The 17537-nt window shown below is 39.8% G+C and overlaps 1 protein-coding gene across 6 annotated transcripts in view; it reads right to left on the bottom strand.

Annotated features, from left to right (window-relative positions):
• BEND2 (BEN domain containing 2) overlaps window positions 1–17537 on the bottom strand; it is a 34500-nt gene that overhangs the window by 13320 nt on the left and 3643 nt on the right. For 2 of the 6 annotated variants that reach the window (XM_049834143.1, XM_049834144.1), the window contains exons 2-5: window positions 8095–8241; window positions 4512–4672; window positions 3235–3306; window positions 2982–3056 (exon numbers count right to left, since the gene is read on the bottom strand). In XM_049834143.1, coding sequence (XP_049690100.1) covers window positions 2982–3056; window positions 3235–3306; window positions 4512–4672; window positions 8095–8241 — 455 coding nt within the window. The other 4 variants (XM_049834141.1, XM_049834142.1, XM_049834145.1 and 1 more) reach the window with 4 other exon arrangements.

The following is a 17537-nucleotide window of genomic DNA, read 5'->3' as shown; positions in this document are numbered from 1 at the left end:
AGTTCAATTAAGGGCAAAAGTCCCTCCCTAAAACTGGGTAAGAGCTGTAGATAATATATACATTCTGTAAGCATATTGAAGATCAACTCAGATACAAAAATGCAAGTAGAATGGTAAATATCACAGTAAAAAGAATTTTCAGAGAAGCTTACTCTTGCGACTTTAATGTGGCTGGCACTTAAAGGTTGTTCTTCCTGCTTACAGTGGATGTTTTATTTTTACCTATTTGGAGCATTTTGTCTTACACAGAAAAGCTACTGACAAGCTCTAGAGCAAGTTAGGTATTATGATATGCTATTTTAAGGCATAATAAGTTTCCAAGTACACAGGTAAAAGACTTACAGGCAGCCACCAAAATACTGACTTCCAGATCACCAATGGGAAATGTATTTAGAAAAATACTATCTGTAAAGTAAGAGTCCAAACTGGTATTGAATGTGGCCAGGGATGTCAAAGACAACAAGAAGGGCTTCTACAAGTACATAGGTGACAAAAGGAAGGCTAGGGAAAGTGTGGGCCCAGTGCTGAATAAGACAGGGGCCTTGGGCAACACGGGACATGGGAAAGGCTGAGGCACTTTTTGATTGCTTTGCCTCAGCCTTTACCAGCAAGACAGGCCTTCAGGAATCCCAGGTCCCAGAGACCAGGGGAAAGGCTGGAGCAAGGAAGATACACTGGGTAGAAGAGGCTATGGTCAGGCAATACTTAGGCAAACTAGACATACATTAAGTCCAAGGGGCCTGATGGGATGCGCCCACAAGTGCTGAGGGAGCCGGCTGATGTCATTGTGAGGCCACTCTTGATAACCTTTGATCAGTCATGGCAAATGGGAGAAGTGCCCAAAGACTGGATGAAAGCAGATGTCACCCCTGTCTTGAAGAAGGGCAAGGAGGAGGACCCAGGGAACTCCAGGCCTGTCAGCCTCACCTCCATCTCTGGGAAAGTGACGGAGCAGCTATCCTGGAAACCATTTCCAAGCAGATGAAGGAGAAGAAAATCATCAGGAGTCATCACAGCATGGCTTCACCAAGGGGAGGTCATGCTTGACCAGCTTGATAAATTTCTACAATGAAATGACTGGCCTGGTAGATTAGAGTAGAGCAGCGGATATCCTCTACCTGGACTTGAGGAAGGCCTTCAACATTGTCTCCCATAAGATCCTCACAGACAAGCTGCTGACGTTCATGTTGGATGAGCAGACAGTGAGGTGGATTGGAGACTGGATGAATGGCTGGGCCCGGAGAGTGGTAATCAGCTGCACAAAGTCCAGATGAGGGCCAGTAACTAGTAGTGTACCCCAGGGATCAATACTGGGTCCGATCCTGTTAACATCTTCATTAATGGTCTGCATAATGGGCATACCCTCAGCAATTTTGCTGATGACACTAGACTGGCAGGAGCAGCTCATATACCAGAGGGTTATGCTGCCATCAAAGAATTGAAAAAAAACCTACTAATTTTATTGAATGTGTCTGATCTTCAGTCAATTCCCAAGGTCAAGTTTTCTTTCAGATGTTAAAAATTTCTGTTGCCTTACTAAAGCAATCAAATTTTAAAGCATTGTTGTAAAGGTCCAAATTTTCAGACATAAAAGCCAGATAAATCAAAGCATTCAAAGTCCATCAGTTATGACTATATGTTACCGTGCGACATAGAAAGTTCCTTCTTCAGTGTTTCCAGCATTTAGCAACTCAAACATGATGCTCAAACAGCAATTTAGACATACACTTCCTTTATACTGTTATAACAGTATAAAGTAATGAGATAACAGAATATTAATCTAGTATTGAGAGGACACTGCCAACTTGAAAATATGTATCAGGCACACATCATCAGCTATTACTGCAAAACACACACAAGGACATTATAACTATGAATTACAAAGAGGAAATGTTTCTTCAACTAACTAAAGCAATTTCTTCTGTTGATCTACAGCATAACTTGACAGAAATTTTTAAAAATACATATGGCTATGAAAAAAATTTCTAGATTGAATTTGTAGTAGATGGAATTTCTAATTATTTTCAATTTTATCAAAACCAACAGTTAGTTTTCAATATGATAGCTATCTTTTAAAAAAAAATAAATATCCTTAGACGAAAGAATCTATAAATCTCCCCCAAATCTAGAAATATCTCAAGGAAGCTTTAAAAACCTTAAATCAGTGTGGACAGCACAGGCATTATTAAAAGGCTTCATGTAGACCTACAGCAGATTTACTGGGAGAATGTGGTAACAACAGGGTAAAGGAGATGGAAAGGGGCTAGCAGGCAGCAAGAGAGGCCACATCTTCTCATTAGCACTACTTGATACAGCACACATTCCCAGACTAGCAGCAAGAATGTTAGTCACACAATCTTAGCCAATTTTCTTCCACAGCATTGCTGAATATATGCTTAAGGAGACTTCCAAGACACTAATACTTGGCTACAAGCCACTCACAAACTATCCTTCCTACAGCATGGCCTGAATGTCTTTCAGTCTATAGAGTACTATGACTCCAGAGTCATATAAGTGCTCACCTGAATAAATATGGGATGCTTTTAGTTTTCAGTGCAGTTATTTTCAGTCTTGCCAGCTACTGCTTCAGAAGTCAAAAGCAAAGAACTTGCCAAAACAACACTACCAGGATTTTGGCACACTTTTGGCAGGCCTTGGGTACTTTCAAAAGCTGGATGCATATGACGGTCAGATCTTCCCAATTACTGTGAAGCCCCTCCCAATAAATCACTAGACTTTACATTTTGTATTAACACATAATATTTGAAAAGCATTCTTGCCAGCTATGGTGTGAAAAAGTTCAGAGAATATGAAGACCTAGATTATTTTTTCATTGAAAATATTGAAGATAAGCGGGCAATTAACAAATGAACAACCGGAAAGGATGAAGTCATAGGTTATCAAATATAGAATGCAAATCTTCCTGAATTTTAACTAAAATTGTTTAAATGCCATTTCAGAGTTAAAGAAAAAAAAGATACCTGGCAATAACTGAGGACCTCCATAAGAGTTTTCTGCTGGTCTCCAATGTAGGAAGCTTCAGAAACAATACTCCCCTTTTTCATTAAAATAATAAAAAATAGTGTAAGCTAGTAATATAAACACAGTCTTAAGATATTGCATTAAGTCAATAAATCCCAACTTCGAACATCACGTGTTATTTCAGTCTACCCCAAAACATGCATCCCCAAAGCAGCTTTTCACCGTCGGTCAAACAAAAGAAAATTTACGTACACATTCATAGTCTGGTTCATACTCATAAATGACACTGTCACTATCTTCATATGCTCGTTCCCTGGTTCTCATCTGGGAAATAACATAAAGAAATTGTAATGTTTTGAATAACGAAAGAATTCAAAATATAAACTACAGAGGGAACCTGCTAGGAATCCAACTTGGACACTTTCAGTTGTAGCTATCTTCCTTCCCCTGGCTACAAAAGGGCCCAAGAAAGCAAGACTTAACACAGTCATCTCATTTATGTGCCTGTGGTTAGGACATATGAATGCTCACCTCACTTTTGTTTTAAGAGTATCTTATTCTGGTTTAACATAAACCTCTTGCAAATTTATACAATAATATGTATTTTTATTTAGTTATTCTAAGGTCAGAACTTTCTCATCTAACTATATATGTACTATATAGCCAGGCTTATGTAATTATGAGACTCCATGCAGATTTTTACACTAATTTAAATAAATCAATTTGAAAAAAAATGTGTATTTATTTCAATGGGCATAACTCTGCACATAGAAGCTGTAAAAACGTCTAAAAGACATTAATTTTCTCACAGCTTGAAAGCTGCTCTTAGACAGGAATCAACAGTGCCACCACCTGGACAAGTCTGACATTTTTCTTTACTGGATGGGAGCAGTTCCTGTCCATCCACCCCATAAGTCCCATTTCACAAATCTGTTGTTGTTTTGTGTTTGTGTTTTGGGATTTTTGTTTGTTTGTTTTTAACTAAGTAATATTTAATCAGGTCTTATTTTAAAAAAGGAAGTGGGGGGGGGGGTTGGGGGTTTGTTTGTTTTACAACAGGCAGAATTAAACAGAGTGGAACTGCTTTTATAGCATTAAAGACACTCAGACTGTTGTAATTTAAGAATATGGTGACATGAACTAAGCTTCAGACTGCCTCAGTTAAAGATATATGTAGTCTGTCTTTGGACAGACTTGTTTATGGAGGCAAACCCTTATTCAACATTAAGTTTCAACTCTTATCCTAAATTGCACAAAGAATTTTTTATTGAAAAAGTAAGAGCATCTACATGGGAAATTGGTGTAAGTTACTCTCTACTGTACACTATCTGTTGTTATACACATGTACAGTATCCAGCACAACAAGGTTTTACTCTTGCTAGAAGCTTCCATGCACTACATGGATCTCCTACCCACACTTCTTCACTGGGATGTCATCAAATGAGCATACAAAAGTGAAGGAAAAATGGCATTCCCAATAACATGGAAACTGGCCTCAAAACAAAGGGCTACTGTTTGGTGAAACATACCACATTGTGTCCCACTAGAGTAGGGGCAAGTCGTTTTCTTTTATTATGCGAACAGAAGTAGTCCATTTTTTCAGGGCTGTGACCATTTCCTCTCTGAATACTTGCAGAATGGCTCATTTGTGATGCCACTCCTTCAGCTAGCACTGATAACCCTTCATTTCCTAGAAAAGTGGAGAAAAAGCAAAGCACCTGAGCAGGTTTACCACTGCATTAAACATTTCACTACAAAAACCATGCACAGTCACCCTTTTTTTCCCCACTTTTGGACTGCTTGGTTATTTGAAATTTATTTACTAGCGTATTATTAAACACATATTAATCCAATTTATTTAGATCTGAAATTATAAATTCAATTTAATAGTCCTTCTTCCAAACTTTCTCCAGCGTCCATTTCATTTGCTTTGCTTTTCACTGTTGATTCTCTATTCTCATTTCCATGTCTGATTGTACAAAGTCACAGAATTCAAAACCCCAACAAAACCAGTGAACTGAAGTTCAGGCAATACACCCACAATGTAAAACACAGTTCCCATTTGTTTAGTCCTCAGCTGTCCCTTCCCTAAACTTACAGGGTCCCCACAAGTTTTGTGCTGAAGCACTGTGCAATAAAAAAGATCTACTCAAAGTATCTCCTCTGTTGAGCCAGTGTAGGTCAGGGACTACCAAACACAAACTATCCACAAGCAATACACAAAATGCCTCACCTCTTCACATATGGGCCTGGCACACAGTTAAAAAGCAATTACGACAGTTTATCACTGCTTCATCCTAATTCTTTTGAAGCCCACAGGATTGCCAGACCTACCTTTTGAAGAATGTTAAAGGAAAAAAAAAAAGATAAGAAAAAAGGCTTATCTCTACTGTCAAATCTGCCTGTCCATCATTTACAGGCTCTACCCTCAAGATTTCAGGAACGGGCTACGGTAGCTCTTTTAAAAAAGAAATAAAAACACTGTTAAGAGAGGAAGAAGAAGAAGAAGAAGAAGAAGAAGAAAAAAGTAACTATTTCCCCTTGAGTTCTATATATTTTAGCTATAGACAAGCCAAGCACTATACAGATGACCAGATATAGATATAGCTAAGAGAAGATATGAAAAGACAAGTAAAGCTTAAGAAGACCTTTGAAGGCTTCCAAGAAATAAGGAGAAAAACTTAGCTGGCATAAAAAGGCAAAACCAAGTCTCCACCATACTATCTGCTGTGAAGGAGCTTTTTGGAGCTTAGGTCAAGCTGAAAAGGTATGGTGGGGAAGTTTTGTGGATACCTACAGTAAATTCCTCCCAAGTAAAAGGGGCTGCATGAGAAAAGTTACACAGGTACTCTTACTACTTTTGCAAAATAATGGAACTAATTTCATGGCCCAACTGGAAATTAGAACTACCATCTCAGAAGCGAAGGAAGAGAAAGCAAATCAAATGGGACAGGGACAAGCTAAGAAACCACTGAAAAGCAAAAAGACAACCGCATTTCTAAGCACTACAAGAGGAAGGGCAAGGGGCAGGACAAAAAAGTAGTTATATACTCAATAACATAAGCTAGAAAAAAAAACTTCCTTGCATTAAGAGCCCAGACAAAAGTTGTAGCAGAGCTGACAGATGCTACCTAGGCAAGATCTGCGGTAGATTTAGATTAACGTAGTTAACATCATTTTGAAATCATGAACAATAACTAAGTAATAAAGATACACATGCAATTACTTAATATTTCTTCTCTTAGGTGAAGATTAAAACCTATCTACCCTCCCACGCAGCTCCAGAGTTTGCTTCCTTTGCCAGAACACCTCATCCTTCTGTCCGTGTCACACAGACCAAGCTAGCACTCATCTCCTAGTACTAAGCACCCCTGGAACTGAAAGCCTGGGAGATCACCATGCTCTGTGGGACCAACACCAATACAGCAAGAGGACATGTTGAAAGCAGGAGGGGTGCAGGGAGCAGGATTAACGCACTGGCACAATGTAGTCACTCAAACTGCAGATACCTTCTGCAGCCAAACCAGAATGCCACTTCACCTGGAGAAGCATTAGGTCCCTGATTTAATTACATTTTAAACATACTATGCTTATGTTAAGCTAGACATCTTTCTGATTAGCTTCCCAAATTTAGATTTAGGCATAAATATGATGACCTAAAAAACAGTGCCAGCAAAAGTGACACCAAGTATTGGGCATAAATGGATAAGTAAAAAGCATAATAAAAGTGTTCTGCAGCAAGCGGGGAGAAATAAAGACCTAGATATGTATCTTAGTGATGCTGAGCTTGCTCTGCCAGCTAAGTATCTGTAGGCAAGAAGATATGAAACAAAAATAAATGAAACTAGTTTGGACAGACAGAACCAGATCTGAAGAAAAGGCATTGCTCTACAAGATAGTAGCCTAAGATGGTGGTCGAATAAAAACAGAGAAAATTTCAGTTCAAAGAGTTAAGTTCAACAGTTATATTCAAGATAAACTTACACCATGTTTTGGTCATACATCTCGCTATACTCAATTTTAACGAGACAATACCTAGTGCTAACAATCTACAACAACAGAAGCTCTAATCCCAGAGATGACACAACCATCTTTTACCTTTTAAAAAACAATCATACCCAGTCATCACGATTCCTTTGTTGATAATGAAAGAATTACTCATGTCCTGAAATCAAGGTCAGCAACTGTCTATATGACAGTTTCTTGGGCAGGAATTTTTTTTTTTTTTTTAATAAAACAGCAAAAAAAACCAAAATAAACCATCCAAACCATCCTCCTCCCCAAAATATGTTTTTAGACATAAATGTACAAAAAATTACAGTATAATCTACTGTCAAGTAGAAGACCAGAAGGATTAAAGGTTCTCAGAAGCACCTAACAACACTAAGAAGCAGAGATGTAACTTAACTCTGCTGAAGAGAAATACTGATGAGATTCTCTATAAAGTCAAATGGCAAAAAAAACCAAACCAAAACAAAACCAAAAAAACCCAAACAACAAACTAATAAGTACCATCACTTAGTTACAGTCATTTCCTTGCTAACTTGGCAATACTGCTACTGGGTTTACTAAATGCTCATAACAGCTATGATTAATTTTTGTCTGGGCCAATGGAGAATAGGGTAAGACTTCTGAGAGACTTTGATCGTGCATGTTAAAATAATACAATGAATTAAAGACAATCACCAAAGGCTATTTAGAGCTAATAATTTCTGACCTTAAACAACCATCTTACTATTGTTGCACACCAGTATCCCCAGTGCTCCACTAAATTACACCAGACAGTTTATCTAAAAACCTCAATTTTTGGGTTAGGTTCTTCCATGACATTTATTTTCCAAATTGCTTGCTAATTCATTCCTAGGTATACTACTTTATAAGTAAAAAATTGGGGGTTTTAGAACATAATATTTCAGTGGGTTCACTATAATAAAGACCTCTAAAGTAGTAACTGAAAAGCTCTTTTTAAATGCATTGCCAAGCAATTTCTATAAAGTAGCTTTCTTATAAAATATGTTTTAAAGATACGGGTAATACAGAAAGCATTCCAGACAGCAGCGCTGAACATACAGCATTAACTATTAGATCACAATAAAAATGAACAGTAATTACCATAGGCAAGTTGAGCCACATGGTGAACAACACTGTTTAGTTCAGAGTTCTGTTCCATTGACACGCAGCTTTGTGTGGACAGTCCATTTTCTCCATGGTCAATAATCACTGCTTCAACATCGTCCTCAATATTCACAGATGCATAATCTATTAGCATATGCAGAAAGAGAAACAAGTAAGACTAGACACCATTCTGAGTATTAGATGACAACCGTAGTGCTTGTATCATGTCTAGCATTATCTGAATTGTACCATAGCTAATTTAAAGCCAGTTTCAAGTCAACATCTAAATGAGAAGTCACTTTTAAACACAGGCACTGAAGTTTTAACACACGCTAGAAGGGAAGCAGATTACTAATGCTTAGTTGGCAGGATTCCTGAAACTATTCAGTACCCAACTCTTCCAACAATGTCTAGCTTCAACAGGAACAGTTATAAGCCAGTACCGAGCACTTCTCAGAACTCCATTATTTACAATCGAGCATATGACATTAAATTGGTTTAGAAATTTTACTTTCATAAATAAGAAATGCTTAATACACTTGAAACAAACCAGTCTACAATCCTAACTGCATATTTGGTATTCAGATCAAACCAAACATGGGCTCCTGATGAGATGCTGTGCAGAAACACTAAATGGTGAATCTCCAGTACCAGATTTTTTCCTACATACTACATCAATAAAAAATGTCCTGGTTTCAGAATAACTGTATTTTAGCTAGATCTGGTGTTCTGGGGAGGGTGGGGGAGGGAGCAGAATTTATTCTTGATGAAACAAATTAATAGAAGGAATCATACCATGAACCACTAAGGTAGTAAATAAAATTTAAATTCAGCCAGCACACTTGCATAACACTAGTTATATGAACACATGCTGTATTTTCCACAGGATACCCTGTTCAGTGAACAGGATGGACTGAGTTCCAGGAAGGAATCAGGGCTGTGTAACAGCAGTCTGGTTCTTTACTCTTAAAGACACAATTCACTCCAAATCATGCTCTCTTCTCTCTGTTCCAATTTCTTAAGAGACCAAAAGGTGGGAAAGAAGCTGAATTCCACAGGCCAAAGTTTTCCCTCTGGCCATCTAATCCAGTCTAATCTAATTATTTCCCCCTACTCCCATCTAATCCAGATGAAACAACACAGCAGCGTTTGGATTTGGCTGTCATCAGATTAGGAAAGACTTCACCAAATTGAGGGTGTGCTCAGAAACACCCATCAATTGCCAGGCAGTCCATAGCTATGTTTACAGCAGTAAATGAAACCAAAAAGCTAGTTGGGGCATAGTTGCTCTGCAAAAAGGAGTTTAGCTGAGTGGACATGAGCTGGGTGGGATATGTCACTTAGGCTCGAGAATGGTTCTTGATCAGTTTTAATTAGCTGCTGTGAGGGACCAAGAGACTGTGGGAAGCTGGCAACCATTTTGTCTTAAAACAACCAAGCAGGTAGCTGCAAGCAGCTGAAACAGGACATGCCCTGCAGCGGTGGGGTAGTGAGCTGTTTGTGGGAGGCTTTCTAGGGGTTGTGCCTCGAAGAAGCTTTCTGACAAGCGTCTTTCTGGGAAGTTTTCTAGCAGTTGTTTTGGACATTTTGTCACAGGTTCGGAGTCGGGCCCTTAACACAGCAGTTGGGTAAACCAGTTAAATGGGATAAGGGCACATCAGCAACAGCCCCTACACCCCCCTAACTCCCTCCTCAAGAACTTTCAAGAAAACCCCACAAGGCTTGCGTGAAGGACTTGCACGAAGGGTTCTCCAAGGAGGGTATAAAGCAGGTGGGGAGAGACAGAGGGCAGGGGCACACACCAAGCCCCCAGGCATGCGCCTGCTGCCTGAGAAATCCACAGTTACTACCGAGACTCCTTCCTCACTGGATCCAAGGGTGGCGATACTTACCTCTCTTTTTTTCCTCTATCTTCTCTTATCTCTCCCCTTCCTCCTACCTTGTTGTTAGGAATACTTTGTTACAGCTGTTAGGCATCAAGTTTTTTATTCAAAATATCTGCTATGCCAAATCTAGCCACACTTGTGTATAAGTCAATGTTAAATAAAACATATTTTGAGCATTTAGGAGCCATTGTCATGACTCCTGCCCTGGGATTTGCTGAGCGAAACGGGGTGTTGAAATTTTCCCTATCCCTCCTGAGTCATTGTTGTGACTCTTGTGTGCTGCAACAGACTACTAAAAGATCACCTCCCCCGAGCCCGATGGGACATCTAAATTGGTGTCACGGACAGGATAGTCTGAAACAGCAAGGAGGGTTTGTAATAAGAAAAAAATAAAGGGGGGTGGAGGTGGGGGAAATATCAGTTGGAGTGCTGAGGAAAGGAGAACTGACATTCAGCTGAAGCCGCATTCTCTGATAAAAGATCATGGCAGCCCGAGATAAACCTGATCTTGACTGCTCCCTGCTGTTGGATTTGTTAAAAGGATATAAAGCATGTCCCACTCCACCAGGTTACCAGTTGGGCAGAGAAAAACTGGCAATCTCTGAAGAAGTTTGGCAAAAGAAAAACATCTTAAGGCTGGTAAAGGCAAGGCAATTAATTGTCTGTGGTGTTCTGGGGGTGGCACTAACAGCCACCCAGAGGGACAAACATACCATTAAGCAAACAGAACATGAGGTGAATGAATCCCTGCAAGCAATAGAGTATTTCCATACATTCTGTATGGTATGTCTAAATATTTTGATCGTCTTCTTTTGTACCAGCCGTGGAAACTGGTTTGCTGCTAGGTGACTGTAAAAGTAAGATTTGGTAAATAATTATTAGAAATCTTATACTAATACTATGATTGAAGCAGTAGACAAAAGTATAGCCAAGCAATTAACTAGTAGAGGTAGCTACTCCTAAGTTTTGCAGTTCTTTGCCTTTATGACTAGATGTTCCTGTATACTAGATGAGAACAACGTTGAAACTGACCACGTGATTGAAACTGCGTTAAGCTTCAAGGTCAAAGAACAAGGACAAGAACAAAGACTTCAAGGACAGCCAACAATCTCAAATGGATCGGTGGTCATAAAAGCTGCCCTTCAACTCAAATGAATACTACATTGCACATGATCGGATGTAGGCAGTACTATGATAATCAGTTACTATAATTTTTATGTATATGTATACTAATGCGATTAATATGTAATTGTTACTCCATATAACCTGTTTGTGCTGAAGCTGTGGCATGCACACTAGGTGGAATTATCCCCCCTGCATCCAGCACTGCAATAAAGAATGCCTGCTTTCTAAAACTCCAAAACAAGTCTTAGAGAGTTTCTTCGACTAGCTTTCTGGTATCACAAGAATTAGTTAAAGTGCAGGTAGAATTAGAGGTAGAATGAGCTAAACGGCAACAGGCTGAGGAAACAGTAAAAGAAGGAAAGACGGTTCTGGAAAACCTTCAAGACAGCCTGCAGGAAGCTTGTATTGGGGAAAGAGAGTTAAAGGCGCAACTAGCAGAGTATGAAAATGATTTAAATAGCAAATCCAGTTTCTCTAGCTTTGCAAAAGCAGCTAATATTGTCAGCCAAGAAAGTGATCCCAATTACCCCTGGAAAGAAATGGAAGGGGCTAAGGCTAAATCCACGTCTAATCCAAAAATGCGACCTCTCATTAAAACGGAGGGGGGGGGGGGGGGGGGAATGGGGAAAATGATCAGCCAAACATTATTGTCAAACATATACCCTACAATGCGACCAAGTTAGCAAAATTGCAAGAAAAATATAGCAGGCAAGCTAGAGAAAGCAAAACTGAGTATGTTTGGAGTTTCTTTGACTGAGAGAATAAAATTATTGGAGGAAGAAGCTCAGGGATATTGGGGTCCAGGGGTATTCCTGACTGTGGATGACCCACGGGAGCCCTGGTCCTTGACTCAGTGGGCAGCATATTACGGGGGATTGGACCCCATCAAAAGAGGAGACCTGGTTGCTATTCCTACCTCCAGGCTGAGTTGGCTTATGGCAAGCATAAAAAAGGCAGCTTGTCTCCAACTTACACGATACACATCTTGTTGTGTGTCAACCCTCTCCCATGTTATTAATTGCTAACCCTGATAGAATGACTCCCCTGATTAAAGGGCTTCCCGACTCCCTAAAGGTGTATGCGGTACAAATTCAGGACTGACTAAGACCAATTTTGGTGGCCAGACCTGGCAGAGGGGCCACTCTTACATGGGGACAAATTGCTCAGGAGCTAATAAATTATGGCCGCTGGGTAGGCTTAATTGGTAAGGACATGAAAGCCTCTGCAGGGGTCTGTGGACCTGAAGTAGAGGGTAGGATGTCCTATCTACCCAGTAAAAGTGAGGTGAGTGGGGGCTCGAGAAATCAGCTATGGAAGGAAGGGGTTAAGTAGAGGAGTCCCTCGAGAACTTACTGACGGCTTACCCCTTCCAAATTTACAATTGTTAGTAAAAATGTGGAAACCCATACGCAAAACTCTCCTGAAAAAAGGAGGCGGTCCCTCAATTCCGATGCCTCAAAGAGTCGCCGCCCCTACAGCACCGCTGGAGGAAGCCCGTAATTCTCCGGAATCGGGAAACCCCTTCCGCGGTCCACTAAGTAAGCCGGGGGACGGCCGGTGGGTTGGCATTAGAAGGCTCACAGAAAACCACCAGGGGACCTCTTAGTGGGTCCCTTTAAAACCCCGGTTACCTTTCTCGTAGGCACAGGGGCTCGGATGTCAGCATTAAACAGTGAAACGGCAAACCGAAGCGGAAGACCACCCGACAAAAAGCGTATTTGAGTTATTGATGTTTTCGGAAATTCCAGACCTCAACCTACGGCCCCGAGTGCAAAGCTGGTTGCCCGGGGACACCACTCCCACTGTAACCACTGTGATAATAAGCGTCCTTCCCACCAATATCCTGGGATTAGACCTATTAAAGGGCAAAGCCTGGATAGATTCTAAAGGGAGAGAGTGGAAATTTGGCTCCCCGGTTGTTCTGATTAGGCTTCTGCAAACTGTGCCGCAGCTTCCCCCCCCTCTAAAATTGTAGACGTGAAACATCCTCTACCCCTGGGAGCAAAGGAGGGTATCACCCCAGTGATAAAAGAGTTACAAGAACAAGGGGTGATCACCCAGACCCACTCCCCATACAATCCCCTTGTGTGGCCCGTATGGAAGCCAAGCGGAAAGTGGCGACTAACCATAGATTACAGGCGCCTGAATGCTAAAACCAGCCCTTTAACAGCGGCACTGATGTACTTAAGAAGGGATGTACCACAAAGGTCTTGTGAAATAAGATACCCTTTGTATACACAAGGCATGCCTTGCTAACGGCTGTGCCCCTGAAGAAGAACTAAAATACTGCTAAGAGAACATCCTACCCCAGGAGGCACCGAAAAGTTTAATAATTGCCAATAGGCATGACGTCAGCAAAAATCTTCGATAACTGGAGGAAAGGTAAAGGCGGCAGGGGGGAGATCATGACCACCAACTCAATTCCAGACCAGACTTACCCCCCCAACTCTCCTTGAGCATGCGCTGTAGAATAAAAGAACACTGTACCTTTAATTCAAATCGGGAAAACTTTAACCCAATAGAAACTGTGCTAGGTAAGCGACTACCAGTAATAGCTTTGGGGAAGAACTTTGGAAATTGAATATGTATAACTGAACCGTATAAACTGCTTGTCCGTTTAGGTACGAGGTGTGCTAGCTTTGTGGAGTACCATCTAGCCCCCATCTTTGCGCAAACATGAATTGGAATAAAATACCTCTGCTCTGTGTGTATATTGGCATTTCGCACACTGGGTAAATGACCCCACTTGTGGGACAACAGCACTGCCAAATATAGCTGAGCTAACCTCCACCATACAAGAACAGGCCCATCCAATTTTAGCTACTATTGATATGAAGGACATGTTCTTTATGGTGCCCTTGCAGGAGAATGATCAGAACAGATTTGCCTTCACAAGGGAAGGGCCAAAATCTATAGCTAAAGCAACTGACAGCTGGAGGATAAACACAGACCAAACAGGAAAATACAGAAAGGGAAAACACCTCACTTCCAAAAAATATCTGATTAATTACATTTCTACAATGATGTAGAAGCAATGCAGCAACAAGCACCGGTCTCTCAAAACTTTTAACCTATAAGATGGTGGTCAGGATCCTCCTCATCCCCAGGGCTTTTAACTTCCAGCACCCATTGCTGAACATGGCTGCTCTCATACAGGGAAAGGAAATTATTCCCTCTTCAAAATGGCACACTTAATGGACAGTCAAGAAATTTTGAGATTAGAACACACGACCCATTTCTATGAAGGACCCATTTCTGTGAAGGTTTATCAACATGACTGGTCACTGCAACGATAAGGAAAGCTGCTCCAAGAAATGCAGACCCACCTGCTTTATACCAAGCACCACTTTTCTTAATGTATTCTAGTTGTCTTGCCTCTAAAGTCAGCAGACAAATTTAAATGTCTTTGCTGTAGATTGACTACATTCATCACCAAGAGAATGTCTGTGCTCAAAAATATTTTGTTTAGAAGACTTGTCAGCTAATATTAGCTAGTTTAAAAAAAAGGGGGGGGGGGGGAGGAGAGGGAGAGAAGCAGTTCTTATCTTATAGGCCTATACATATCTTATTCATGCAAGGGAAAACAACTCTTAATGTTACTACTGTAGTCATTCTTACATGTGAGGACAACTTCATCCATTCAACTACAATCTTCACACCTTCAAAAACTTGTGACAGAAGAATTCCAGCTTTTTACTCATAGTCTTAAAGAAACTGCAACTTAGTCCTGTTAGCAATTCTAAATATTTCTGATGCTTCTTAAAAGTGCTAGCAATATGGAATAATACCATCTATATAGCACCAAATAATATTAAATCCAGATCTGTCTCTCTCAAGTAGAAACCACAGACTGCCAAATTCCGTGATTAATTCGTACTCCTGAAAAAAAAAAAGAAGACATCAAGATTTTTTTTACTTGTGACTTGAATGAAGATGCAACTGCATTTCTTGTGCCAAGTTAATTTCATTGTATTAATTAACTCTACTGACACAAAATATCCTGACATAGATATTTAGACATTTCCGGTAAGTCTAGAAAGGAAATTCTAAACTTAAAAAGTGCGATTAAGAAACTATTTTAAGCTTATATGTTTCAAATAAAGCTTTTACTGTGAAGTGAATTACACATTATAATAGGATTAAACAGGGTGGTTTATCCAATCATTGGAAGAAGTTATCAGTTTAAGAGAACTCTGACTTTGTTTGAAAACTGAAATGACAATCGTCTAAAATTAGAAAACATCACCAAACTTATTTCCTTCTCAGACTTAATGCATGCTCTGGGTTATACAGTATAGACTATGACACTACTTTCAGTAAGGCAGTAGGATATGCTATAATATAAGGTAGAGGTTCATTAAAAAAATGCATTGTACAGAAAGATAGTTGTAGACAGAGCAGTGCTGTGAAGTAACCAAATTAGAAAGCCAAGACTGGAGGTGCTCTTTTTAATTTAAGAGCTGTTTATGTTCATCATTTAGAATTCTTTCACCAGGAGCTCTTCTTTGCTTCTGCACAAAATCATCTGGTAGCAGGTATTTGTAGAAAGTTAAAGGCACTTAATCGTGAGCCCAGCTTTCATAATGATTTACATGCAAAAACCATCCGTGTGTCTAACCCTGTATCATAAGTTACACTGTTATATTAAGTTACAGCTTTTTACACAGCAAAGTAAAACCAAGCGTCATAAAGAATTTATTTCCAATAACCAATAGAGAAATACATGTAAAGGTAATTATGACTTGAAATTTTTCTCTCTTCTTTGGAAAATCTGTCATTTGATCAACATAATCCAGCAACCAAACGACTGCTTATCTTTTTACTACTGCTCAGTCACCTATCCCAAAATAATATAGTAGTGTAGGCTTTGGTGAAAACAGCTGAAAACAGAAAAAAATGTGAAACATAAGAATGAAAGACAAATAGAACCAAACTGCAACGTAAAGAAAACTCAGGCTGGGGAAACACAGACAGACCACCAAAATAACTTAAAGATGGAAAGATGTTGATATTAAACATCAAGAAATACTAAAAAAAAAAGCAAACAAACAAACAAAAAAAACCACAAAAAACCCAAAAACAAACATGAACCCTTTCAAAGCCAGAGCTAAGACAAACATAAAAGTCCCCAAAACTCTGTAGCAACTACAGATTACGTACCAATGCAAATCAAGCAAAGCAACCCTAGCCAAACAACTAAAAGATATATCAAGGAAGTTAGCTGACTTTAAACTAAGTCACAAAAGGAGAGCCAGCCAGGATTAACTTGGACCACAACTAAATCCTGCTCTATTTCTGGCCTGACACTTAACTCTATAATACACACAAAAAAAGGAACTAACAGAAGGTAGAGCACAGGGACACCAGCATCATAACGCCTTTCAGGGATAGTATCATCGCATCCCAGCTTCAAGTAAGCCTATTAACTCAATCTCATCGCAGATGTAACCAAGAGTTTTAAGCACATTTCTGCATACTATGATAATCAAAGCTACGACCACAGAAATACAGCCACATCTGATGCACCAGCTGAAGTCTGAAGATAAGCTGACAGACAACTTCTCTTCCCCCAAGTACATTACTAATTAAATACACCACATAAACCAGTGGGATAACGAATGACTCGTACTGAGTCAGACGGTTACCTGATGAATGCTCTCACTTATTGCGGAAATAGAAACACAGGTAACCATGAGGTATAGAATGGTAAGGGGAGGCAAATGAGATAGCTGAAGGCACTGAGTAGTACTAAATCCTATCCCAACATCTGTTACAGAGCTCCTGGGGTCTGCTAGCAAAATCACTAAAACTAAAGCAAACTTTTCACAGAAATCCAGTATTTTTTTCTTCATTTTCTAAGAGTTCAGTTAGACACATCTCTGCATTTCTGCAAACATGATCTCAATACTCCAAAGTGCAACAGACATGGAAGCTACTGTAAGAGGAACTAGACTTCATAGATACTTAAGTGCTGCACTCAGGAAAAACTGGGTACCGTCTACCTCAAGTAGCATCCTTGGATTTAGCATATTTCTGATAATTTTGTCCGTAATCTAGACAGGCTGTCACAGATCAGAGACACCAGAATACCACGGATAAAATGCTTACTGTAATCGACAGGGAACCAAATTGTTCCCTGACATTGTGTAATTTGTGTTGAATTAAAAGAAGACAATAAGGCTTACATACCAAATCGGGAAGGGGGAAGAGACATATTAAGATTTAGCAGATGCCTTGTGTAAATAACAAGGCTTGCTTAAATGGTGCGTAAAGATCACGGGAAAAGGGCAATGGCTATAACTTACTAGATAAGGAGGGAAAAGACAACGGCTATAATTTACCAGATAAGGGGGTTAACTCTGCCAAGACTGTACTTCTCCACATCAAAAGACATTCTACATCAAAAGACACTCAACCTTGAGAAGATTG

The sequence above is a fragment of the Accipiter gentilis genome, chromosome 31 (assembly GCF_929443795.1).
Source record: "Accipiter gentilis chromosome 31, bAccGen1.1, whole genome shotgun sequence".
NCBI lineage: Eukaryota > Metazoa > Chordata > Aves > Accipitriformes > Accipitridae > Astur > Astur gentilis.
Note: the sequence above shows the minus strand (reverse complement) of the source record. Positions and strands in the feature narration are given on the sequence as shown.